The 24,900-nt window shown below is 53.7% G+C and overlaps 10 protein-coding genes across 10 annotated transcripts; 5 read left to right on the top strand and 5 right to left on the bottom strand.

The window, feature by feature from the left end:
- Positions 1 to 421: 421 nt before the first annotated feature.
- Positions 422 to 2,043, top strand: ACRALDRAFT_207927 (uncharacterized protein; the record flags this gene model as incomplete). Its single annotated transcript, XM_071022354.1, has 2 exons — positions 422 to 1,452; positions 1,566 to 2,043. The coding sequence occupies 2 exons, from the start codon at positions 422 to 424 to the stop codon at positions 2,041 to 2,043; spliced, it is 1,509 nt and encodes a 502-aa protein (XP_070877817.1).
- A 23-nt stretch (positions 2,044 to 2,066) lies between these two features.
- Positions 2,067 to 5,093, bottom strand: ACRALDRAFT_207928 (uncharacterized protein; the record flags this gene model as incomplete). Its single annotated transcript, XM_071022355.1, has 20 exons — positions 2,067 to 2,161; positions 2,229 to 2,360; positions 2,456 to 2,698; positions 2,789 to 2,863; positions 2,898 to 3,257; positions 3,326 to 3,399; positions 3,422 to 3,533; positions 3,569 to 3,582; positions 3,640 to 3,686; positions 3,736 to 3,859; positions 3,924 to 3,955; positions 4,014 to 4,107; positions 4,165 to 4,226; positions 4,260 to 4,336; positions 4,381 to 4,466; positions 4,505 to 4,526; positions 4,582 to 4,675; positions 4,761 to 4,807; positions 4,931 to 4,992; positions 5,059 to 5,093. The coding sequence occupies 20 exons, from the start codon at positions 5,091 to 5,093 to the stop codon at positions 2,067 to 2,069; spliced, it is 1,887 nt and encodes a 628-aa protein (XP_070877818.1).
- A 58-nt stretch (positions 5,094 to 5,151) lies between these two features.
- ACRALDRAFT_207929 (uncharacterized protein) lies at positions 5,152 to 6,733 on the top strand (the record flags this gene model as incomplete). Its single annotated transcript, XM_071022356.1, has 14 exons — positions 5,152 to 5,167; positions 5,215 to 5,354; positions 5,401 to 5,459; positions 5,532 to 5,575; positions 5,682 to 5,712; positions 5,791 to 5,885; positions 5,966 to 6,026; positions 6,091 to 6,101; positions 6,182 to 6,298; positions 6,353 to 6,371; positions 6,405 to 6,455; positions 6,576 to 6,588; positions 6,626 to 6,668; positions 6,711 to 6,733. The coding sequence occupies 14 exons, from the start codon at positions 5,152 to 5,154 to the stop codon at positions 6,731 to 6,733; spliced, it is 723 nt and encodes a 240-aa protein (XP_070877819.1).
- A 62-nt stretch (positions 6,734 to 6,795) lies between these two features.
- ACRALDRAFT_207930 (uncharacterized protein) lies at positions 6,796 to 7,832 on the bottom strand (the record flags this gene model as incomplete). Its single annotated transcript, XM_071022357.1, has 8 exons — positions 6,796 to 6,885; positions 6,953 to 6,998; positions 7,154 to 7,272; positions 7,341 to 7,416; positions 7,501 to 7,592; positions 7,631 to 7,646; positions 7,683 to 7,694; positions 7,726 to 7,832. The coding sequence occupies 8 exons, from the start codon at positions 7,830 to 7,832 to the stop codon at positions 6,796 to 6,798; spliced, it is 558 nt and encodes a 185-aa protein (XP_070877820.1).
- Positions 7,833 to 9,319: 1,487 nt separating this feature from the next.
- Positions 9,320 to 10,327, top strand: ACRALDRAFT_2100133 (uncharacterized protein; the record flags this gene model as incomplete). Its single annotated transcript, XM_071022998.1, has 1 exon — positions 9,320 to 10,327. One exon carries the CDS (start codon positions 9,320 to 9,322, stop codon positions 10,325 to 10,327), a length of 1,008 nt encoding a protein of 335 aa, XP_070877821.1.
- A 2,199-nt stretch (positions 10,328 to 12,526) lies between these two features.
- Positions 12,527 to 13,674, top strand: ACRALDRAFT_2026259 (uncharacterized protein; the record flags this gene model as incomplete). Its single annotated transcript, XM_071020378.1, has 2 exons — positions 12,527 to 12,797; positions 13,037 to 13,674. 2 exons carry the CDS (start codon positions 12,527 to 12,529, stop codon positions 13,672 to 13,674), a joined length of 909 nt encoding a protein of 302 aa, XP_070877822.1.
- A 382-nt stretch (positions 13,675 to 14,056) lies between these two features.
- ACRALDRAFT_2040888 (uncharacterized protein) lies at positions 14,057 to 15,547 on the bottom strand (the record flags this gene model as incomplete). The annotated part of the gene is made up of 2 exons (XM_071021103.1): positions 14,057 to 15,442; positions 15,509 to 15,547. The coding sequence occupies 2 exons, from the start codon at positions 15,545 to 15,547 to the stop codon at positions 14,057 to 14,059; spliced, it is 1,425 nt and encodes a 474-aa protein (XP_070877823.1).
- Positions 15,548 to 17,099: 1,552 nt separating this feature from the next.
- ACRALDRAFT_1040680 (uncharacterized protein) lies at positions 17,100 to 20,599 on the top strand. The gene is made up of 5 exons (XM_071015194.1): positions 17,100 to 17,240; positions 17,496 to 18,278; positions 18,407 to 18,907; positions 19,032 to 19,505; positions 19,577 to 20,599. Exons 2-5 carry the CDS (start codon positions 17,638 to 17,640, stop codon positions 19,884 to 19,886), a joined length of 1,926 nt encoding a protein of 641 aa, XP_070877824.1. The 5' UTR covers positions 17,100 to 17,240; positions 17,496 to 17,637; the 3' UTR covers positions 19,887 to 20,599.
- Positions 20,597 to 22,074, bottom strand: ACRALDRAFT_1061902 (uncharacterized protein). The gene has a single exon (XM_071016501.1). It carries the CDS (start codon positions 21,889 to 21,891, stop codon positions 21,169 to 21,171), a length of 723 nt encoding a protein of 240 aa, XP_070877825.1. The 5' UTR covers positions 21,892 to 22,074; the 3' UTR covers positions 20,597 to 21,168.
- Positions 22,075 to 22,293: 219 nt separating this feature from the next.
- ACRALDRAFT_1061903 (carbohydrate esterase family 3 protein) lies at positions 22,294 to 24,265 on the bottom strand. Its single transcript, XM_071016502.1, has one exon. It carries the CDS (start codon positions 23,476 to 23,478, stop codon positions 22,822 to 22,824), a length of 657 nt encoding a protein of 218 aa, XP_070877826.1. The 5' UTR covers positions 23,479 to 24,265; the 3' UTR covers positions 22,294 to 22,821.
- Between the last annotated feature and the right edge of the window lie 635 nt (positions 24,266 to 24,900).

The raw sequence follows: 24,900 nt of genomic DNA on the forward strand, positions 1-24,900 counted from the left end.
ATCTGGTCGACCCATCGACTGGCTGGCAACCGCGAATCGCGACCAGGTTGTTGCGATGCCATGCTAGACGAGTTGCTACATGCAGGATTGCTGCATTCATAATCGTCCAGCATCGTCTGATACCATCTTATCTCTAGCTCTCGTCTTTTATGTCACAAAGGATTCATTAATCAACATCGGCGCTTGCAGAAAGGAGCATGGGTCGTCGCTCGGGGCGTGCAGCCGCCAAACGCGCATCGGCTGCTCTACGTAAGTATTTAGAATCCAACCTGCCTTCCCCTATCCATCTTCGACATACGTACATTTGCCGTCTTGGATGCAGGGATGGATGGAATGCCGTCTTACTTACAAATGAATCACAGAGAGCACGCCTCGCAATGTCGATGAAGATGAAAACATGCCCGACGTACCGAGTTCTGAAATGGACACAAAACCCGACGCTGACGAGGATCATAAACCCGAAGACTCCGAACCTGATGAGGACGCCAAGAAGGACGGGGGAGGTGACGGCGGAGGTGAAGGCAAAGGCGAAAAAGGCGGTAGCAAGGAGGGAGATGGCGACGCTGAGCCTGAACCCGAACCAGAGACAGAACCATCCGTAAAGGAACCCACGCCACCGCCGGTTCCCGTCATCCGTCGCAAGCGACTCGGTCGGCCGCCAAAGAATCGACCGCCAGACTGGGACAACATGATCACCGTACCCGCATCCGAGGCCGACACCCCGCGGCGCCGCGGCCGAGGAGGCTGGCGAGGACGCGGTGGCCGCAAGCCCGGCCCAGGCCAGGCGTCTCAAAAGCTGCGCCAGGCCATCGACAAGGAAGGCACCGAGGTTGATATCGTCAACGACGAATGCGTCCTTCCCGAAGACCCAGACGGCGAGACAAAAGTGGACAAGAATGGTCACCTGAAGGGCGGCCGCGAGTACCGCTGCCGCACTTTCACCGTCCTGGGACGCAGCGAACGCCTCTACATGCTTTCGACGGAGCCCGCGCGGTGTGTCGGGTTCCGCGACTCGTACCTCTTCTTCACCAAACATCTCCGGTTGCACAAGATTATTGTGGGCGACGACGAGAAGCGCGACATGATCGAGAGGGAGATCATCCCACATTCTTACAAGGGCCGCTCTATAGGGATAGTCACGGCCCGGTCGGTGTTCCGCGAGTTTGGCGCCCGCATCATCGTCGGCGGCCGCCGCGTCATCGACGACTACCGCGTCGCCGACGCCCGGGCCGACGGCGTGGTCGAGGGCGAGCTCGCTGATCCTTCCGATGTGTTCAACCCGAACGAGCCCTACAACAAGAACCAATACGTGGCTTGGCACGGCGCCAGCGCCGTCTACCACCAACAAGCCCCCGCGGTCTCCGACTCGTTCTCCGGTAAGATCGAGGTGAAGAAGCGCAAAGTGAACGTGACCAACGTAAACTGGATGCTTGAGCATGCCCGTGAGGCGAGGTATGTCAGAAACCCCCCTGTCCCCAATCTGCCGTATAAGGATTGTGATGGAAGAAGAAGAAGAAGAAGACCAGGAGCTGGAGCATATGACGAGGCTAACAAAATCGAAACAGCAACTTCAACAGCACCATCAACGCCATTCGTAAGCTGAACAACGAGAAAGGCGTCTACGACATCCACACCAATACGATGCAGCTACCGGCCATCATGCAGCCTACGCACACGCGCATCGAGGAACTCACACCCGAGGAAGCACAAAAGCTCCGTCCATCGTCTACGTTCCCCCAGCTACCTCCCGATCTCTCGTCCAAGGTGCAGATCCTAGATTTCTACTACGAGCCGGCACCGCCGGGGGTCTCTCCCTTTGTGCATACGCGCAACGGTGGCCACCCGCCCGACTTCCTCGAGCCGTTCCGCACCCTGGGGGCCGTCTCCGATGACATCAAGGACCTGCTCCCGCCCGAGTGCCGCAAAGCCTTTGACGAATCGCTGGCCACGGAGAACGAGTGGAAGTCGCGCTGGGGGAACGAGGCGGACGTGTGTTCACGGGGCGTGCCGATTATTGATCGAGCTATCGTACCGTTTCGGTAGGCACGGCGGACGGTAATCCGAACTCAAGGGCAGCGTATTGTTACAACGCCCAGCAACCGAGCCGAGGGTGTGGCGCCGACTTTGTCTTCCAGGTCGTAACGATCTTGTTCGGATTCAACTTTTTTTTCTTTCGGGTCAGATCGTGCCAGACCTTTCTTTTTCCTTTTTGTTTTTGTTCTTCCCACTGCGTAGATTCCAGGAAGGGGAAGTGGACTCGTGGAGTGGCGATGAAGGGCGAAGGTAATGGAAGATGCTATGCTTGCGCTGGGAAACGTTCTGGGGCTTGGCGTTGAGGAGGGAAAAAAAGGTTACATGGACTGACTATTTTGGCTTGTCACGACATCATCGGGAGATGAGGGTGCGCCGATTACGAACAGGGTAGAGAGAATAGTTGGTCGTTACTTAGACCGACTGGCGATGCTTGGAACCGGGCGGCTAAAGAGCCACCATGGGAAGGGCGAGAGTGAGGTGTGGAATTGGGCGTCCAACGTACTATTATCACCCTGCATTATGGGGTACAGAGGGGCTGGCTGTGGGCTGTGAGAGATCATCGCGACGACTTCTTCGCCATGCTCTCCGCCGCAATGGAAGGGTGCTGACCGGCTATCTGCGCAGTCGGTCTGCTGCTCACCTGTCCGCGCCTCTCCCTTTCCCCCTAGAATATCAATAGTGAATATATGGTCGAAAAGTTAAAATGGCAGAGTGGCCATGGAGTGAGTCATGTGCATGCGTGATCACGGGAGACACGAGACGGCGAGGTGATACTCTTCGTGATGAATGATCAAATTGGTCGGCTGTCGTCGGGATTTTTTTTGCTTTACTTATTGCTGAATGTGGTGAAGCGCCTACATCACTTTGCATACGGCGAATCACGGCCGTCTGGTGACCGGGTATATGTACGTGCATGCATATAGAGGCTGGGGATGGTAGGGGGGAGGCTGAATGAGGTTGGGGGAATGAGGGGAAGAAAAGGAACTGTTCTTCCTCTCTCCATCTCGGAGTGAGGTAATGAAACGAGGGGAGCGAAGTTCCGGGACCCGTCCTGGGAACACGGAAGAGGAAGAGGCGGAAATGACAACACGGGACTGCGGCATACCATTGAATGATTCCGAATTCTACATCCATCCATCCATCCGTCGTCCATCTGCACCCTTTTGATAGCTGGTCGGAATGAAAGAGGAAAGACACGAGGAACATTACAAGCCGTCCACCCCCTCAGTTTCCCCCAGAGAGGCATTTACAACGCAGGACATTCAATTCAGTGTCTCGGCGCTGCGTGCACCGTAGTCGGCATCCGTACCCCCAATAGGGACAGTCCGAGTCCAGAAGGTCGCAGAGTGGTTTGCCGCCATGTCCCTGTTTCGTACTTGGTATGCACCTGGAATTTACGTGGCTCCAGATGCCGTAAACCTGTCGGTCCTTGTCATGCATTGGAAGCTCTTCTGTGCCTGGCGAATGATGGGTCAAGGTCAGCGTGACAAATTGGAAAGCTTGAGGTCCAGCCGGCGGAGGCGATCCCACACACACACGAAAATGTGACTGAGGGATTGAGTGACGATGGGTTTTCTTTTTCAAATTTTTCTTAGTTTCCCATACAAATGGGCGTCGGCCGAAACCGGCTTCTTGCGGTGTTCTCGAAAGACCTGGCAAGCGTCTCCCCATCGGAGAGGTCGGTCAAGTTGTCAAGTCAACGATGCCCCTCATCGGCCCGCCTGTTAGAGCCGCTACGTAGGTATGTTGTGGTGAGGGATATTTGGGCATATGCAGGTCCGTGGAGTGGGTTTGGCCATCGTGTCCTCGGAGTGTTCCTGGACGCCTACAGCCAACCATCCGCCGCCACTAGGAAAGGAAAATTCCTAGAAGAGAGTCATTGAGCCTACCGAGCCATCAAAGAAAGGGTCATCGTGCGCCTCTAGCCACGGGACTACGTTGTATACGAATCCTTTTTTTTTCCCATGGCTTCCATCAACTGCGCCATCCTGGTTAGACTTGGACCCTTGCGGGTCAGGCTGGTTGATTGGTTTCGATTCAGGCGTCAATATTTTTGGGGCAACAGAGAAGGGCCTTTTTTTTTTTTTTTTTTTTTTTTTTTTTCCCTCTGCCTTCGGGCACACGAGTCACCATTTCCTCGGGTTGCCGAGCTCGAGGTCGCGGGTCACGAGAGACCCGAGGGACAGGCGCGTCTATTCATAGCATTGCGGGACCGATCCAATGACCAATGCTGCAATAAGACATGTACGGATATGGGGGAAATGGTCCAAGTTCTTCATTTCCTCGTTATCCCCATCTCGGTCTTTATACAGGAGCAGATAGTCACCTATGACTACCTAGACAAACCTTTTTGACCTGAAGAGAAGGGCGTCTTGGAGTCTTGGCTATCGTCATGACGCTGTCCAACCTCCAAATGTTTTCGAATAGCAAATCTCAGCCGTCAGCGAGGTTAGGTACTCCTCGACTTCACGAGTTCCGCAGTTTCCTGAGGGCTAAGACGGAGATTTGAAGCTGCTACACCGTTTCCTCTAAAACGCCTCGGCCCACTATCTTTGCCGATCTGGCCTTGGAAACCCCCACGGCCTTGGCTCAATTTTGGATATGACAGATTGTTGATTGGTTGGCTGTGGTGCGGAATCCTCTATTAGGAGGAGGTACAACGTACAACGTACCTACCTGCATACCAGTTGCAACGCCCAGGCTCAGTCGGCGCTATAGCATGATACCCGATTAGGATAGGTCGCCATGTCCAAGTCTCGCTCAGGGTACGACACTACACGTGTAGTGTAGACCGACGGCACCGATTATAGTGTACAGCGTAACTAAAAGTACGTAAAACGATATAATTCACGCGTCAGGTATTCGGATCCAGGTATGGTTAAGAGTTAGGTGAGACATACGAAGTACATAGACCGAATATTGCTTTTACACGTATACGATCTATTGTCGAAACTCATTCTGTAAGCAGGTACGTTGTAAGACCCGAAGCAATGGAATAGTTATCCGCCTGGTATTAGTACCAACGCGCTGGCCATGACGCGAATCGATATGGCGGCCATTCTTAATCGGGTAAGGAAGGTATCGTTGTAGGTAAAGCACCGCACTGACCATGCTGTGATGCGCCAGACCGATAGTCGGAGAATGAAGACTATCGAAGGGGCCGGCGACTTGGCACGTGAGCGTCGCAGCATTCGTCGAACGGCTTCGTCCTGACGTTGGGGGAGAGCCTGACTCTCTGCTCTGGGTGCAACGCTGCTCCGTCTGATGAAATATTTTCATCCGTACAAGCCATCAGAACGGTCTGCCGATCCATCGTCCTGGTTTTCTGAATCGTCACCCTCGGATGTTGATTATTGGCTCCGACAGCTAAAGTTCATGCCCGCGCATCAAGACGCCATGAGTAAATTACTTCGTATGAAAAACTCGTCACCCTGTCTATGCCCGATGGATTCGAGTTTTTTTTTTTCTTTGTTTTCTTTGCATCGACGTCACGACAGGCTTGACGCTGACGGGCGACTCGTCATTCTGATTGTCATCCTCAGTGTGTGGCGAAAGACGTACGTACAGTACCAGGAAGGTTCTACGGCGAGTTCTAGTTCCTTTTTTTTTTTTTTTTTTTTTTTTTTTTTTTTTTTCCCTCTCTCTAGTGTACGACGACCTAGCCGGTGATCCAGTGCCGTGTGGGTCATCCTAGAAATCGAGGGATCTTGCTACGCGTACCAAGTAATAAAAGCGTTTCTCGACTCTCAACAATAGAAACGTTGAATACAGCGCCATGCCAGGCCGTCCTAGACATTTCTGTTGCTTCCCCGCAAAACGTGGCCGACAGACGGCGCAAGGCAGTAATAACGGTGGAAAGAAATTGGTGGTTATCTAGCTGCGAAGTCTACGCTACTAGACTCGAAAACTCCGTCACGCCCTTGCTTCTGAGTTTTATATCTGCAGGTCATACATATCCGTCATGCCATGCCCATCTCGAAAGGAACTGCGCAGTACGACCTCGTAGCTAATAACGCCACTCGGTAGGCAAGAGTCATGTGCCGCGTTCTTTTATAGGATTCAGTTTGGTGGCCCCTATTACATAGGTACGAAGGAAGTTGTACTTTGTAGGTACGAAGTACGAAGTTTGAAGGTGAGAGCCCGTGAGTCCAGTGTTCTCGTAAGGGTGGGGGTGAAATGTGGGACCTCTCATCCTGTGCCGGTATTCCATACAACTCCCAGTGTACAACGTACAGAAGAACGAATAATGACTCGGTACCTATTCGTGCGTAGTTTAATTTCCCAAGGACCCCTACCGCCACACCTTCACCTGCCTTAGAAAGACACTCCCTCGGCCTGTGCGGAGTACCGTAACTACTGTGTTCCCTGAGCCCGGGCCTGTATTCCTTTTCACCGGATTGGATCACTCGGGCCCTTCACTTGTATGTATTATCCGCAGACCCTTTTTAAAAATAAAATCAAAATAAATAAATAAAAGATGGCGAGGAAGATACAACGTACTACCCACACATGTACTTACGTATTGCATACAACGTACTTAGTACGTACATACAGGTACAGGCACTAATTTAAGTACATCGTGTGGTTGTAGAATTCCGACGGGTTCTTAACAAACCGCCACCACCACTATGAAGGTCCATGGCACGATCAAATGCAACGTACATGATTTCAATTAGCAGACGCCAAATTGCATTGCTGACTCCATTACTGAAAGCCGAGCTGCATGTCCACAGTTCATCGTTTCTACTTTCCTCTGCCAGGTCATAAAAGGAAGTTGCCCAGGAGGCTCACGTCGACTAGTCCCTTCGTACTCGCCCCGACAAGCCCCCAGAAAACCATCAGCCACTGAGGCTACAGGAAGAGAACCGTAAAGTGCCTACAACGTGCTGAGTAATACGAATACTAGCACGCGTGGTACTTGGTTGTAAGACTGCTGCGACAAATTGCGCTTGTTGACGGTGGGACTAGAACACCCACCATTCCGGCCATCGCATCTGCCTATTTGGTCCATATGTCGTAATTAGTGTACGTTGTACCTAGGTAGCTACAATATACGATAGTACCCGCTTCTCCCTTACTAGGTAGGTACATACACAAGTATGCCGTTAATCGTGCACACAGCGTCTCGTGTGCGTATCCATACACACGCGTGGCAGGCAGCTTGGTGTGCTGGCTGTCGTCGTAGGAAAATATGGGTAAATTGGCTACAGAAACGGTGAACAGAGATGAGAGCCGGTACTATGAGCGAATAATCAACAAGATGGGAAAAGCCGGCAACAGGACGAGGTAAAAATGTACATACGTACAAACTTAATATTGTAGGCGCTGCCACGATGTATACGGCCAATCAAAATACCGACCACATAATTACATAATGTAGGCCTTGGCCTTCATGTTATCCGTAAGTACCTACTAAGTAGGTATTACATACTTCGTAGGTACAACGTACAACGTACAGTACGATACAGTACTTCGTACTTTCCGTCTCGAATGGAGCAAAACGGCTCCATCTTGGTCTCGCCCCCTTCACCACTCAGGCTCCACCTCCAACCCGTTGACTGGGCACCTCAGTTCACAAGCTAATTTACAACGGAACTTTGCTGCCTTCCGTCCTGCGCCCACAGCTTTGTTCCTACTCGTACCCTCACAGTGGCTGAACGCTTGACACCCCCCGTCCAAACGACTCTGAACCCACCCAATTGCGGCCGGTCACCAGCGCTGCACTGTAGCATCGACTTTTCTTCCCATTCCGCCCCTCCGACCGACCCGCTCATTTGTGCATCATCTCTCTTGGCCATCCTCACTAATTAATATTCTACCCTTCCCCACCCTTCTCTTATGTACTTCGTATATTCTCTTTATTTTCCTTCGCTCGTCCTTCTGTCTACCCCCTTCCCCTTCCCCCCATCCCTCACCCCCGACTTACCCTTGCAACCACCGAATCCGCCGTTCAACGATCGTCGACTCTTCCGCCAAATTCCTTCTCGAGTCGTCGACTTGTTGGGATTCTTGGGCTCTGCTACATTCCCTTGTGTGTCGAAATAGGAGATAGGAGGGTTCGGTCAAAACAAGCGCGTCACAACGGATCAAGGAGCCCAGGCCCTGTTCTGGTCTTCACTGCACACGAACATCTTCGCCTTCGGCTCTGTACCTTGCGCAGCTTGCGTTGAAGCCGCTGTTCTTCCATTTCTTCATCGCTACGACGGCCGACTTACTCCGCTGTGCGTTGATGGTTACGCTTCTACGACCAACAGCCACAAGGTACGTCTTTTCGCCATTTCATTACTTGCTTCTATTTCTGTTGCGCTTTTGTCTTTTCTTTTTCTTTTTTTTTTTCCTTTTTTTTTCACCTCGTCGACTCTTGCTTGCCGGCCTATTTGGCTCGAGTACCACACATCATCTGTTCATCCGACGGCAAACCATCATACAACAAACTTTGCATGGTTTTCTCGACGGTTCCGACAGCGATCTTCTCACGCTATACCGTCAATCCCCAGCGTTCTCGAAGTCGGTTAAACGTCCCGTCGACGGATGAATAAACCGGTATCCATATACCAACCACGAAACGCGTTACCACAGAACCAAGGCGAGCATCGAAACGTGGAACCTGTACTACCTCGAGCCGCACTGGAGAAATACGTTTCATCTCATTCTTTTTTGCACTTGGCTTGGACGAACCGTTCCGCATTGCTGGGACTGGTTTTGTGGTTCTGGCAACAACGAGCAACATCACTTGCAACGCGTCGTTTTCCTCTCGTTTCTCGTCATTGGTCTTGAAAAACCTCGTACTGACTTGCCACAGAACATAGCAGTGCTCAGGCCCATACATTCCTTTTGACGCCTACTTTTGACTTTCCTTCTATTCCTTGCCACGACACATCCTCCGAAAAAGTTATTTCTTTCCCACCAGTTTCGGCAACCCGAATCTCTGACATTTCGTGTTTTTTCGTCTCTTCCGATCTGTATTTTGAGACGCAGCATTTGAAAATAATTGGGGCTCCGGCTGCATCTATCGAGATATCGTCCGCGCCGACATCCATTCCGTTTTAATCGACGCCAGAACATCACTTCTATGGATCATCAACGCTAGAGAGTTTGATCTTTTCTAGCTCCCGTCCCTCGACGCGACGTTTCCCACCCCTCTTACGGCCTTCGGAATACCCTCGGGTTGCATCCATTTTCGGTCACTCCTGTCTGGTGTTCTGTCACTGCCTCGAGTACCTCTTCCGCTACACGACGGGGATCTGCTTCTTGATCTTCGTCGATTCAGACCGCTACCGCCAACATGGTCTCCGGAGGAGTTTGTGCCGTCCTCGATTACGAGGTTGAGCACATGGCCGAGTTTGTCGCCGACATGGCCTCGAGCATTGCCGTTCCCAACTCGGTCGCTTCCTCATCCTTCCGCAAATTTGTCACTGGGATCCTTTCCTCCACTCGTCTGCCCAAGAGCACGATTCTTCTCGGCATGAACTACCTCGCCAAGCGAGTCAATACCCAGAAGCAGAAGAACGTCTTTCGCGTCAACGACGGCGATATTTGGCGCATGCTCACCACTGCGCTCATCTTGGCTAGCAAGTTCCTCGACGACAACACGTTCCAGAACAAGTCGTGGGCCGAAGTCAGTGGCATCGCCGTCACGGAACTGAACCTTCTCGAGAGGGAGTGGCTGCAGGAGTGTAGTTTCAACCTGTTCGTTAACCTCGATTACAGTCGAGACTACACTGCCTGGATCAAGAGTTGGGAGGAGTGGACCGTCCTGAAGGAACAGGCTCTTGCCCGCGCCGCGCGGGGAAGACAGGCGTCTCTCGTGCCTGCCATCGACACCGATGTCGCTCGCTATGGAGGCCGCCTATCTTACGGGTCCTGGGTGCAGCAGCAGGCTGCTGAGTACGAACGCTACCAATCCATCAAGCGCGGCGAGGTGGCTCACTCGCAAGGATACCGCATGTCCGCCACCGACTGGCCTGCTTCCGGCCCGGCCATGGCCTGGCATAACGCACCTCTCACGCCGCCTGATTCCGGATATGGTACGCCCGATTATCTCAGTTCTGCCTCATCGGCCAACGCCCGCTACAACGAGTGGTTCTCGTCTGCAGCCGCCAGTGGGCAGTGGAATAGTCGCTTCCAGCAGTCTGTGCCGTCAAACTATTTCGTGCCGCGGCACGGAACGTATCCCCATACATACGGATATGGCCAGACCATGTGGGAGCAAGGTATTGCCGAATGTAGCTGCGCCAGCTGCATCGAACCTGTCAAGCATCAAGGCTATTTTAGCCAGCCCGTTGTGGGCTAGAACCCCTTACTTATACGGCGGCCTCGTCTTATTGGCAACCACATCGCGCACCGCATCCACACAGGTGTTCTGAACCGAAAAAGTTTATCCCATGTTTACCCGGCGTCCAGCATGGCACGCACATTATTTTTTCTTTTTCTCTTTCTTTTTTTTCCGGAAAATGGATGATACGGTTAGCATTTTTCAGATACCCACACGACGGACAACAACCTTCGACATGGCAGGCTCCACCAGCCTGCACTTCATGGAACTTTCTTAGCTGGTCATTCCACCCAGCATTACGATCTCGGGCATCCGCACACATGCGACGCCTCTTCCTTTTGGCGGTTGCCGCATCTTGCGACGGGCCTCGCTCGTCTCACAAGATAGCTGGCCATCACAGCTATTAGGCCCAACGTCTCATGATTGAGTGGCCGATGCCCTTAATGACAGCACTTTCACCTTTTTCTCTCGGCATACGGATGGCAGTTTTTTGGCGTTTTACGGTCAGCCTCGCGATCCCCTGGGCTCGGCGTCCACGATAGACATCGCTTTTTTTCCTTTCTTTTTCTTTTCCCAGCCTTCAGCTTTGTACGGCCGACTTCATCGAGAAGTCCTTGCTCGTATTACGGACGACGGACGACATTTGGAAGACTGTGTTAGCCATATGGTGTACGCTGGCTCACCGCTCCTATCACGATTTCTCTCGCACCCAGGCGCGCAGTTTCTATATTCAGCATAATAGAGCTGCCAACGCCCGCATGTGTCAATATCGGTTCGAGTACGGGACGATCTATTCGTTCCCAATTGGTCTCCGTACCGGCCGGGGCAAATGGGCCCATTTTACATGTTCTTTATGTATATATTCGCCCTCATCCCGATCGTACCATGTTGCAGCCGCTTCCGATGGACTTGGCATCTTCGATCCCATGAGAAGAAGTTTCCGGCTTTGAAACTCGCGACCATCGCATCACGGGCTTGGGATGAAAAGGGCTCTGTCACCCTTTTTCATTGGCATTATGCAAAAAGTTTTCTTTTACCGTAAGAACGGTCTTTGTTTTGTGGTTTATTTTCCGGACAAGCCACCAGGGGGCTTTACTACTGAGAATGAAGGGGGGAAATTTCATTGGGAAGGATTTGTTCACTTTTTTTCCTCCGGTGCAACGCATTGCGATATTGGCAAACAAAATGGCAAAGGGGGTTTGGTTTCCTGCGAGCCTCGAGGATTTTCTTTATTATTCACCGTCAGCCTCCACATCCCCAAACAGCAACACTGAATCCTTCCTCAGTCATTGTCCGTTGCCTGGACTTGAAACAATGACACTCTATGGGCGCTGGCGGCACTTGTTCATTTCTCCCTTCACGCGAGAAGGCTTTAGATTCTTTGTTTTTCTTCACATGGCACAGAGGCTCAGCGGATCATATGGAAGGTGAAAACTGGTTTGAGTTCTTCGGACTCTTCGGAGAGGCTGATAATGGAATGGCGCTCCACGTTATCGGGCATCTGGTTTAAGCGTGATGCTATAACCAGGCCTTCTGAGCAGAAAAGAAAAAGTGGACGTTATGGAAACCGGTCAGCTGGCATGGGAAGAAGGGTCGAGGAGATATGGGCGAGATGGTCTTGGATACGACTGCTCGCAGGAGATCAAAAGGGTATAAATCCATGTTTGGTCCGAGATGACATGGGAAATCAGAAGACAGACTGGAGGGGCTCTTTTGCAAGTAGACTCTTAGATCAGCTGTCAATGCAGCAGAATGGTCCAGATATGGATGCAAAGCTTGTTTTGCGTTGCATGTGATGCTATTATTCGTACATGCGTTGGAGGAACTCGTTCACACGCCACGCATATCATGGCTTTGCGATGTTGGTACGTTTCCGGGCACGGGCCATACCTAAGCTCATTTTCAGCCTCGTCTGTTCCTTGGTTCCTGATTCGCTGGGAATCACTAGCTTTTGGTCGCCACATTACAACCCCTGCTCGTTTGGAGCCTTGCCCTGTGCTCTTAGGCCAGGCTACTGCTCATGCTGTGGTCAGAAACACCCTTCACATTTGCGATTCACGACGCCTTCAGTATTCTCGATTCCGCACTCACCCAATTTGCCTCCTAGTTTTCCCAGGAAGAGAAGACTCGTTTACAGCGCGACTCTTCCCATCATTATCGTCACGTCTCCTCGTGTCTGTAATTCACATTCAAGGGGAGACTGAGAGCGAAAAGACGATGGCCTCGCGTTTCGTCTCGCGTGGACGCATTGACGCCGAGACGGGCGAAGAGGTTTCCCAGTCGAGCGCAGCCGGGGAAGCGACTGGCGTGCCGGCTGCCTCTTCCTCTCATGACGGCGGTGGCAGGGGCACTGGTAAGAGCTCGGCGGAATGGGAGGCTGTTCAGCGGGAGCTCGAGGCCGAGAGACGGAGAAGGGATGAGGCGAGAGCGAAAGCTGTGAACGAAGGCGGGGAGCAGAGTCTTTATGATATTTTGCAGGCGAATAAAGGTTTGTCTTTCCTCTTCCCCGTTCGTTCTTCTCCGGTTCCCCTCTGTTACATATGCCGGCGCCTGCCGCGAAACCCCAGACCCTCTCATTTCGTTCAGTTATCTTGTTTCTTTTACGATTTTGGTCTTTCTTTTCCATCTTCACAAGTGTGGGCGGATCACATGATTATTCAAAGGGGCGAGAAACTGCCCACTCGAGGGGGAAACTGGCCCAACTGACACTTGATACACACGCATTAGCCGCCAAGCAAGCTGCGTTTGAAGAGCAACACAAGATTCGGAACCAATTCCGTGCGCTGGATGATGACGAGATAGATTTCCTCGACGACGTGATGATGCGACAAAGGGAGGAAGAGGAGAGGGTAAAGCGCGAGACAAGAGAAGGACTGGAGGCATTCCGGGCCGCGCAGAGAGTGGAGGAACGGAGGCTCTCGGAGCAGGCGGGCGAAGCGGAAGGGGATGGCGGAGGGGGAGGAGGCGATGTGATTGACGCGGATGAGTGGAAGAACGTCGGGAGGAAGAGGAAGAGGCACGACAGGCGCGAGGGTGGTAGGGGTTCGTTAATGAAGAGAAAGGCCAGTGGTGCCGCGGCGACGGCGACGGGTGACAAGGGCGGCAATTCGAGTATGGACGGAAAGGAGGCTGGTGGGGTGGAGAAGAAGAAGAATGATGAGGATGAAACAGAGACGGGGAAGACCAAGGAGAACGCGGATGGTGGTGAGGGTAGTCTTGATGGCGGCGGTCTTGGGAATGGCAAGGACGCCGGCCTGCCTGCCAGCAAGACAGATCAGGCGCCAGCCGCAAAAGCTCCAACATCAGCGCCGTCGAAGCCCGGGCTGGGACTCGTGGCGTACGGTTCTGATTCTGACGACGACTAAACGACGCTGAAGGAGAACGCGAGATTGTGTGTATTCTTGTAACCCCAGGAGCAGGTATTCATGCGACATACGAGGCAGTCGGTAGCTCGACACAAAGAGGAGAGAACGGCGATAAGTATTGGGAGTACATGTATTGTATTCTCCCCCTCTGGACAATGGACTGGTTGTTCTAATGAGACAGGAGGGTAGCGAATCTATAATATCTTCATCCTTCCCCCCGTAGATGTGAGCCGGAGAAACCCGTCCGTCAATAGCTACTAGTACATGGTTTGTGGCAAATTGCCATACAAGACTCATATCTAACAAGGTATATATATCATTGTTTTACAGGAGCCCAACGAGGGTGGAAAATCCATCGCGCCAGACCGGGAATACATTCACCTCAGACAACCACGTCGTCAATGTTGCCGACGTTGGGGCCTTTAGGCTTTCCCTGCCAGGCCCCAGCGCCCCAGCGATATAGCGACCGCAGATTCCTCTTGATCCATCCTTCGACCACTTCTTCCGGGATGACAATGGCCCGGGCTCGCTCCTCGTCCTCTGGGAGCAGCTCGAACCGCCGCATACGAGAAGTAATCCGCGGGTCAAGGACCATGGGGTTCGTCCACACCTTCTCCTTGGGCAGCTTGCCGGCCTTCTTGTCCTCCTCGTCGTCGGCTTCGGTCTTCCACACACTCTTGATCCAGTTCTTCTCCTCCCATTCCAAGGCGAGTTCCTGTTCCCGGCGCGCGAGGCGGTCGTCGGACGAGGCCTCGGCCTCCTCGCGCCATTCGCGGTTCGCGGCGAAGCAGACGGCGGCGACTTGGCGTCCAATATCGTCGGCGAGGGCGCGGCGGTTCAGGAACCGGACGAGACGAGTCGGGGTGTTGAGGAAGCCGAGAATGTGGGGGAACTGGATGGGTGCCGAGGGGGAAAAGTGACCCGGGATCGTACGGGGCAGCGGGGAATCGGAGTACTCGTCGGTGGTGTTATGGGGGAGCGGCTGAGGAGGTCTCTCGGGCTTCTTCTCCTTTTCCTCTTCTTCTTTCTTCTTGTCCTGGTTTTCGGCCGTTGCGCCATCTTCGGTGGTGGTGGCCTCTTCTTCCGCGGGTGGCGGTGGTGGTGGTGGCTGTAGGTGTGGCGGAAGATCGAGGGGACCCAGCCAACCTTCGTGCAGGCCACGGATATATTCCTTCCACGTGTTGCGACCGATGACGATGTCTCCCGCGTCGCCCACGTACTCGGGGATGTTATTCCTCCTGCGCACTTCCTCGCGGATGGCTTCCTCGGTAGGCTCGAGCAGCTCGTCTGGCTTCTCGTCGAGTCGGCGGCGACGGCGGATACGTTCGGCGACGGCGGCTCGGATGTCGCCCTGAGCACGACCTTGGATGAATTCCCAGTCGAGGCCGGACGCGGCGAGCACGGGCTTGATGTACTCCAGGAAGTGGTCCTGCGCTACACGGACACCTTCGCCCGGTGGTGCGGATAGCATGACGGTGAGCTTCCGGGGAAGCTGCGAGGGGTTCGGCACTGGTTCGCTGGCGAGGGGTGCTACGGCGCGGGCCCACCGTGCCGTGGCACGCTTCTTCTCACGTCTGTCGTAGATGACGGCGGCGGAGAAGGAGCCGGTCACGGTGAAGAAGATCATCCAATTTCGTGACGGGAGTTTGCGCGGGAGACTCGGGAGGCCGAGCATACGGAATGCAGGGTTCCTCTCCAGCGCCTTGTAGCCGGGAGCAGAGGAAGGAGATGCATTGGGTTTCGGAGCAGTGGAAGTAGCAGCCGCGGCCTGGGGGTTAGACGTGGGCATGTCAGTCGCATTTAGTGGTAGCAAAGACGGGCTCTGATGACTTACTGGCTCGGGCGGCGTAGGGGGCGGTTTGGCATCCGCCATGATGATCAGAGATTATAATTATACGCTTAAGAAATACTCAGGGAAAGAATCATGACAGGGTTGTAAATCGGATGCTCTGGATATGCCAGGCCTGAAGAGGCGCGTAATGAACGAGTCGGAAAAATGGCACAGATTACGGACGAGGATTTTTTGTCGGTGATCTGATAAGATAAGAATGTCCGCCTCGTCTCCTTCGCTTTTACGCGTAGGTACCTAGGTACCAGGAGGTTCATGGGTACGAAGGTACTTTGTACAGTTACGCGGTAGGTTTAGCGGAGCCAGGGGGTCCAACGGTGTGGCTTCACCGAGAGCACAGAAGACTTCGCTGGGGAGTTTCAATCCTTAATCAACATTCCTACCGAAACCACAACGCTGCCGCAAGATGTGCGCTACTTGTCGTTAATGCAGAGCCCCGATAAGCCTCCCCAGCCTGGCAAGCGGAGACGGTATTCTGCTGTAACAAGCAAGGCAACCACTGTCTGCCGTCTATCCGCATCCCAATTGAACGAAGCTCACACAATGGCTGGTCTCCGAGTAAGCCATAGGCCGGCATGCCGGTGGTAGACACCGCGCCCGTCTGAGAGCTCCGCTTCTATGTTCAACTGGCTGGTGGGCCTGCAAGTAAGCCAGACTGCCGAGGGGGAGTATGAGATGGACTCTGTGAACTTTTCGGTGTGGTTACAACATAGCGTTACACAAGCGCGTCCATTCAACGTACTTTGCCGCATCAAAATTCGAGGCTCGTTGGTTTGCTAGAGGGGGTTCTGAAAAGGGGGACGAATCAGTGCGAGTTCCGGCTTATCTTTAGCCCTTGCAGAATGGTCTCAGGTGGGAGAACACGGACACAGACCCGACACTGGGTACCGTACAACGCAGAATGTTTACGGTGTGAGATGCTTGAACACTTTTATTATTATGCTATTATTTGTTACCTAACTGACTGCCTCGCCTCTATAGCTAAAACCAACCAGAATGAAACGGAGCATAAAAATAAGGGTGTCCGAAGAGTCGGTGAGGGAAGTATACCTACCTACAACTACTTCGTATGCATTAGTAGGTATACAACGTAAACAAGAGTGAGCTTGTTAGAGGATAACTCGGCCCAGGCCATAATACATCGTGGACGATTTCTCTTATTGGACAACAAAACACGATATACAGGACTGGACCGAACTATGCATATATTTCCTCCTTTATTTTCCTCTTCCCTCTGGGCTAAAGACGTGGAACGTGGAAAATCTTCCGAGGAGACAAGGTGTGGAACAGGGGAGGGCGAGTCTGGAGCCGGATAAACGGGCACTTCCGTCCGTTATAATTAACGTGCTCATTCATAGGACGTCTGACTACGGAGTACGGATTATGAGCTCTCCGTGTATTTGTACAACGTTCCGTACCCTCCCTGGCCTCGGGTGCTAGCAGAACAACCCCGCACGACCACTCACAGCTCCTGCCTTCCGCTCTCCTTCTTTTTGTGGGTTAGGGGGGTTAACCGTTGAGAGGTACAGTACCTGACCTGAACCCAGGCCTGAACCCGCCCATTTACCTCCTGATCGTGCCTCACGTCTTCACCATCCAGGGGGTTGTTTGACACTTGGCTCTCCGTTTTGCTCCAACTCCACACGGGGTTCACCCAGGAAGAACATCCTCCTTCAAAACGATTCTCTTCAGTCGCTATTGATAACGAAAAAAACAAGTACGTGTGTCGCATACCGACGTCGTCGTTCGTCGCTCTCCTCTCGATCATCCTCTATCCCCTCTCCTGATCGTTGGCGGTCAGCGTCCCTGAACAGCAATATCGTTATCCTCTGTCGATAAGACAGCGCTCCCCCCCTCGGTTGCGCTCCCCTCTCACTGTCCATTTGGCCGTTCATCCTGCATCTTTCGGTGCAAGTCCTCTCCGAGACATCAGTCAACAACTTAACGCTACCGTTCCTAACATCGTCAGTAGCCAACCCGGACCAGACACAAGAAGACCTCACTTTCTTCCCCAGTCCGCTGCCAACCAGCCGACTCGAATCCCTCGCTTCGACACGCCCTATATTCCGACCATCTCTCCACCGTCACACAGGGGGGGAAAGAACACAGGCACAATGGACAACAGCAACAACAATCGGATGTATCTCAACTTTGGGAACAACAACAATGATCGTCTGAATCCAGTTAATGATCGTGCGAACTACCCGACTACACCCTCGACCTTCCCACAGCCCGTCTTTCCCACGCACCAGACTGGTCAGCCCGGTGGCCTCCAGCCCTCGCAGCAGGCCTACCAAACAGGCTATGCCCCCCAGGGTTACTTCATGCAGAACCAGTATCCCCCAAACTACCCCGCCCAGCCTCAAGCAACCGATTTCGCTTCATCGAATGTGTACCAGCCGAGGTCCAACACCCCCGGGACGAATGACCCCAACACAGGCCTCGCCCACCAGTTCTCCCATCAGAACCTCGGCGGCGCCGCCCGAGCCCAGGCCTACAACACCAGGGGCCCTTCTCCCGCCCAGCGTCCTCGGACGGCCGGTGCCCCGGGGCAGCCCTCGGGCTACGCTAGCTATCAGAATGCGCCCCTCCCGTCTTCCGCATCGGCTCCTTCCGAGGACTTCTTCGCTCGTGCACCCGAGCGAAACCCCGACAAATACGGCTCCAATGCCAACAACAATCAGGTCAAGTGCTCCAAGCTGGCCGCCGACTTTTTCAAGGACAGCGTGCGCCGGGCACGCGAGAGGAACCAGAGGTGCGTGCTTTGCTTTTTTTTTTTTTTTTTTTTTTTTTTGCTTTTAACCCTCGATACCAGCCCGCCTCCCTCGCTGAAGAATAAGCGGGAGCATATTGCTAACCTTGTCCTTCTTGTCCGTGGTACAGGCAAAGCGAAATGGAGGCTAAGCTCCAGGAACCCAATCAGACGTCATCGAGACGAGAGCAGATTTGGTCGACAGCCGGCCGAAAGGAGGGCCAGTACCTGCGTTTCCTCCGAACCAAGGACCGGCCAGAGAACTATAAGACCATCAAGATCATCGGCAAGGGCGCCTTTGGCGAGGTTAAGCTAGTCCAGAAGAAACAGGACGGCAAAGTCTATGCCATGAAGTCCCTCATCAAGACCGAGATGTTTAAGAGGGACCAGCTCGCCCATGTCCGGTCTGAGCGTGACATCCTCGCCGAATCCGACAGCCCCTGGGTCGTCAAGCTGTACACCACCTTCCAGGATTCGTATTTCCTCTACATGTTGATGGAATTCTTGCCCGGCGGCGATTTGATGACCATGCTCATCAAGTACGAGATCTTTTCGGAGGACATTACCCGTTTCTATATCGCAGAAATCGTGCTCGCCATCGAGGCTGTCCACAAGTTGGGTTTCATCCATCGGTATGTCTGTCGCATGCATCATTTCATGACCATCATCCCCTTCCCGGTCATTATTTGTCTTTAGAGAGTTCGGAGTTTGCCATCCACCGTCGATTACTTTTGTGCTCACATGCGTCACCTGCAGCGACATCAAACCGGACAATATTCTCCTTGACCGCGGCGGCCACGTCAAGCTCACCGACTTTGGTCTTTCCACCGGCTTCCAACGCCTACATGACAACACTTACTATCAGCAGCTGATGCAGGGCCGATCGAACCGCCCCAGGGACCGAAACTCGGTGGCTATAGACCAAATCAACCTCACCGTCAGCAACCGCTCCCAGATCAACGACTGGCGGCGGTCGAGGCGTCTCATGGCCTATTCGACCGTCGGAACACCCGATTATATTGCCCCCGAAATCTTCACTGGCCAGGGCTACAGTTACGATTGCGATTGGTGGTCCCTCGGCACCATCATGTTCGAGTGTCTGGTTGGGTGGCCCCCTTTCTGTGCCGAGGACAGCCACGACACGTACCGGAAGATCGTGAACTGGCGCCAGACTCTCTACTTCCCCGACGACATCACGCTGGGTGTGGAGGCAGAGAATTTGACCCGAAGGTAAGATTTTATCTATGGTGGTGTTTCGAAGAAACAATCAAGGGGGAATTCTGACTTAAGTGTCCCGTTAGCTTCATCTGCAACACCGAGAACCGAATAGGTCGAGGCGGTGCCCATGAGATCAAAGCGCACCCATTCTTCCGAGGCGTCGATTTCGATAGCCTGCGTCGGATCCGGGCACCATTCGAGCCCCGCCTTACTTCCAACATTGACACCACCTACTTCCCAATAGACGAGATCGACCAGACTGATAACGCCACTCTGCTCAAGGCTCAGGCAGCCCAAGCTCGCCAGGGTGGCCAGTCGCTAGAGGAGACCCCTGAAATGAGCCTGCCCTTCATCGGCTATACCTTCAAGAGGTTCGACAACAACTTCAGATAGAGCCCGTGTTTTCTGGGCCGACCAAGAAGCCTCTCTTTCGCTGCGCCTAGAACAATGCATGAATGCATCCACAGCAGTATGACTGTGCCTTGGCACATATATCGTCTCGTCCTGCATCACCCGCGCTATGCAGAGCCTTCTAGCCATTGCAATTTGCATCTTGTTAAGCTATTTGATTTTTCTTCCAACCGCATACGCATACGGCATGGCGATTTCCATTGTTAGAAAAAGAAACCGGTTTAAACTACCAACTACATGGCCAACAGAAGGCTGCAAGCAATTCTTTACCGAAACATGTTTGGCTTGGTTCGTGGAACTTGTTCGTCATATAAAGGCCGGGTGGAGAGCTTTGGGGAATGGCAAACCTGGCAGATGGACAATATCACGTTGAGAGGCAAGGAAGTGGTAGTGGGGATGTGATGCTGGCGATTGTCATCTTGTCTTTCTTCGCATTTCTGGATGATAACGTCGCACCAGATGGGGTTCCTCGCGATTAGGAGATTGAAGTGGACGATATGGAGCACAGACAGGGTGCCAGCTAGCCAGTGAGAACCAGGACAAGTTCAGAAATGAATGCAATATGAAGAAGAAGCCCAGGGTGCCGATAAAAGTTCACATGATGGAACTGTGCCACAACTCGGGCAATGAGTCCAAAGAGCAAAGACCAACAACCATCGTTGCCTAGGCAGGCGACTGGCGAGGGCCGAGTCAACAGCCATCAACCGCTCATATGTCTCGAGCCAGTCCCAACGCATAACAGACTTGATATGTTGGTTGTCGTAACGAGTCACAATCGCGTAACCACAGAAAATCGCATACGCCGTCTTTGATCCATCACTCTGAACTGGATCAGAGCGGCTCCGTATGGTCCTGGTTGTAGCTCAATCTCGGCTGATCCATGGAGGCAAGTATGTAGTCAAGCTCTTCGAATCAACGGGAAGACTATTACATACATGGGCATAGCATCGTACATAGATATCTTGACTTTTAGGCCCAGAACAAAGAAATAAAACCAAGATTAAAAATAAAAGCCCAACTCCAAGCGCCTCCATGCTACCGGTATGTCCTGTTCTGACAGAGGGTATCTCAATTCTCGAGACGTTGCCAATGCTCCTCTGACAATACTGCCATTCATAGAAGTGAGCTGGGACAAGTCGTCCGCTTGTCCGAACCTAAGATCCCACAGAGATTGAATCAGATACTCTCTTCCTCTGTTTCGATTCTTCATTCCGTGGTATAATGGTCTCCGTATCTTTTCATCCTTCTGCTCCTCACTTTGCCATCACCTCGAACTTAATCCGGGCGCCGCAACGTATCGCTCCTCCCGCTCCGACATGAACATAATCTGGACCCAAAAGTCCTTCCCGTCGGGATCCCAAAAGGAGAACTGCTTGTCGTCGCGCTTGTCGAGCTCCCTGGCCGGGATCTTGAAGCCACACGTCTCGTACGGCTCTGCGGCGACGAGCAAGTACTGGAAGTTCCGGTCGGGCTCCTCGACGCGCTGCGTAAAGGCGTTCATGACCTGCCACTTGGGCTCCACGCCGGGCGCAATGTCCGGGTACTGGAGCTGGAAGAGGAGGCCCTGCTGGCGGGTGTGCGGGTCGCGGACCTTGGTGATCTTGTAGCCCGGGCGGCCGATCTTGATGACGTTCTTCTTGGGCCCGCCGAAGCCGGCGACGCCGACGGGCAGGCCGGTGGCCGGGTCGATCTGCTGGGCGCGGCCCTTGCCTTCCTTCTCCTCGCGGGCGGCGCGCCGGGCGAGGTTGGTCTGGTGCTTCTTGCCCTGCGTGTGGGCCAGGTAGGAGCCGTCGTTTTGGTGCACGGTCAGGCAGAGGCGGCATTCGAAAGTGCCGACGTGGTTCTTGAAGAAGTAGGGGTCCTTGTCGAGGTCGATGGTCTCGAGGGCGAGCTTGCGGAGGCGCTCGCGCCGGTCGGCATTTGTGGCGGAGAACGAGGCTACGCCGCCTCCGCCAAACTTGGAGCCGACGCGGTTTTGGTAGTCCATGATGATGCGGCGGTGGTTGTTGTGGCGAGGTTGGTTGATTCAGGCAGACTTTGATGTGTTCCTGGGTTGTTTTCTGAAATGAGCGGAATAAGGGGAAACAACGTCGGGGCGGTAGATGTGCTTCGCGGTCGGTAAAAGGTTGGTTGGATGGGAGAGCTTGGGTGGCGACCTGGACGAAGGAAGAGACGGGAATGTTGTGAGCTCGTTGAAGCTTCTTGTCGGCGCTGCGATAAGACAGGGTCGGATAAATGATGTACCGTACGCCGTAGAAGTCTGATTATCTAATCTCGGTATAGCCACACCGACACCTCAGCCAGACCAAAAACCTCGCTACGGGTAATTCTCAGCAGTCAAGTAGGATGTCTCCCTTCGAGGCACCTGTTGGCAATTTGAGGCTAGTCCAGCAAATTAAGCATCATGCAGCGGTACTTTATAATTTTGAATCGAGATGGCCAAAGTCGGAATAGATGACCTCACATAAATTCCTATCCAAGGGTAGTAACCCAACTTCACTGTCAGGACTCCTTAAAGAAAAATAAATTACAAAAGAAGAGCCGTGAAATGACCCCTGATGTAGCGACACAGTCGCTGTGCCTCTGTTCCCTCCTTCCGAGTCTCTTCTTCCATTTACTGTGCTAAGAAACATAGTGTGTCATGAAAACTCCGTGAGCGCGACGCTGTTTATAAAAGAATGGGCGGGTTATGATCCAACCGGGGATCGTATCGTGTCGTTCGTCGAATGGCGATAATGGCGGTGTTGTGATAAAATGCGGCCTCAAGCCGCTGTCGAGTGTCTTATATATACTCCCTTATTAGTTTTCCCTCATCTCGCATCATTCCTCAGCGCACAGTTCATCTCGCCTAGACCACGCGCCGTCCCATCCATCAGCCGTCAGCGACAGGGTGCATCCCACGACGAAGAGCACTGGCTCAGTTCCTCCCGGTGGAGTTGCCTACAGGCGGCGGAGGTAGGACCTGTGGTGCCTCGAGCCACCCACGCGACGCGGCGTCCCGTATGCTGTCGAACCACACGGCGGCCATCTTTTCGAACCCGGCGTCGCCGGGGTGCGTGGCGTCGACGAGGTCATCGACCGTCGGCCCTCCGGGCGCGTACATGTCGGCCAGGACAATCTTGCGGGACCGGGCCTGCTGGTCCAGGACGAGGGAGCGGAACTGGTCATTGACTCTGCGGACGCAGGCGTCGGTCTCGTCGTTCTTGTTGACGAGCAGGGTGCTGAGGACGACGCTGACACGCGACGAGGCGGCGCGGATCTGGTCGAAGAGCTCGAGCATTTGCTCGCCGGCGCGGTCCGGGTCCTTGCCCTGGATGCAGTCGTTGGTGCCGGCATTGATGAGGACGAGGTTGGGCAGGTAGGCAGGCACTGATTCGTTGGCCTTTGCAGCAACCTCGGCGATGCGGAAGCCGGGCCAGCCCTCGACGTCGTTGTCGTCCATGGTGCCGTTGCTGCGGGTGCCGACGTAGTCGATGTTGTAGCCGTCCTCGGTTAGGAGGTCGCGCAGGAGCTGGCGGTAGCCGTTTCCGTCGGAGGAGCCTTGCCCGTAGGTGATGGAGGCGCCGAGGGGCATGATGCGGAGGGCTACGCCCTCATCGCTAGAGGGTGCAGTGTGGCCTTTTCTGAAGTGGGGAGCAGGGGCGAGCGAGACGGCAACAGGGGCGAGTGAGGCGGCAGTAGGGGTGAGCGAGGTGGGCCGAACAAAGGTGTGTATGGGGGAGGGTCCATCTCCGTCATGATCTTGATTTCCGTGTACCCCTGAGTGGCCGGGGTAGTTCTCACGCCGCACTTCTCCCCGAACTTGCGAAACTTGGCGCTGAACTTGGGCTTCCTGGGCGGAGAGCGGCGCTGCTTGGGCTAGAGGTGACAGATAGGAAGGGGGGAGAGAGATGTATGTTAGCAAGTGGGCATTCTTCAAGGCGCCGGACGTCTCTAATTCTGGAACGAGGGCATACCTACAGTAATGAGGGCCCAGAGCATGGTGGCCCAGCAGAGGAGGTAGATGGAGGGATGAACGGCGGCTGGCTGGGCGGGTTGCGGCATGGTTGCTGTGTGGTCTTTGGTGATGATTTATCGTTCGTGAAGTGTTATGGGACTAGGATCAGTCCGGCAACGAGAAATAGACGGCTGACAGGACGCGAAGCCAGCGGCCTGGTGAAGCTAAACGGTAACGATCTGGAGGTCTCCTGGACCGTAGGTTAATGCGAGCGGCTTCAGCAAGGTCTGACACCTAGGTTTAATGAAGAGCGCAACACGCGACGGAAGAGGACGAGCTAGGTTCTGGCCTGATGATTGTCGACACTGCATGTGATATTGGTAGGGCAGAGGAGGCTGAGGAGGGACGGACGGGATGAGGCCTAGTGGTGGAAAGACGGGGGAGATGGGCAGCGGAATGCTTTATTATATCGGGATCGACATGCACACGCACCGGCCCTCACTCTTTTGCGGCAGGGAGAGACAGGACTACCCAACAGTACGTACTAGGTATGATCATTTTCCCGATTTAAACATTCCTGGTGGAGCTGGGTGAGGGAAGGGTGAGAGAGGCACATGCAGGTTGCCTGACCTAGGATATCAAGGGTGTCTAGGGTGCATGTATGCCGGTGCTTGGCGCTGAGCTTATACGACTTGGGCCGGATTCTCCACTCTGGACTCTCCATGCTCCCGTCCATGCAGAGGCTTGCCACCCGGAGGTGCAGGTATGTGCTGTAATTAGAGTAGAGAGTGCGGGAAAAAAGTAAGATTTGAAGATTCGAGTCGAGTGAAACGGACAAGAGGAACAGGGACAGTAATGCCCTGCGTTTCTGTGTCCGGGCAACGGGTGAAGAGTCGCTACTTGCGTACTTCGTATGAATGGAACCACGCAGTGTGTGCGTTGTAAACGAGTCGGGTGTTCAGTCAAAACCATGTATCAGTAATGACGAGAGAGCTTTACAGCACGAAAGTTTGCTGGGCCGGTCGTCATACGTCCCACCAAGTGGTCCCCCGATGTGAT

This window comes from Sodiomyces alcalophilus (assembly GCF_042370955.1).
Source record: "Sodiomyces alcalophilus JCM 7366 unplaced genomic scaffold ACRALscaffold_2, whole genome shotgun sequence".
NCBI classification, from domain to species: Eukaryota; Fungi; Ascomycota; class Sordariomycetes; order Glomerellales; family Plectosphaerellaceae; genus Sodiomyces; species Sodiomyces alcalophilus.

Coding starts and splice junctions, on each gene's coding strand:
- ACRALDRAFT_1040680 (XM_071015194.1), top strand. CDS start 17,638: ATGGACAACAGCAACAACAATCGGATGTATCTCAACTTTGGGAACAAC. Junction 18,908..19,031: donor AAGTTGGGTTTCATCCATCG/GTATGTCTGTCG, acceptor CGTCACCTGCAG/CGACATCAAACCGGACAATA. Junction 19,506..19,576: donor GCAGAGAATTTGACCCGAAG/GTAAGATTTTAT, acceptor GTGTCCCGTTAG/CTTCATCTGCAACACCGAGA.
- ACRALDRAFT_1061902 (XM_071016501.1), bottom strand. CDS start 21,891: ATGGACTACCAAAACCGCGTCGGCTCCAAGTTTGGCGGAGGCGGCGTA.
- ACRALDRAFT_1061903 (XM_071016502.1), bottom strand. CDS start 23,478: ATGCCCCTCGGCGCCTCCATCACCTACGGGCAAGGCTCCTCCGACGGA.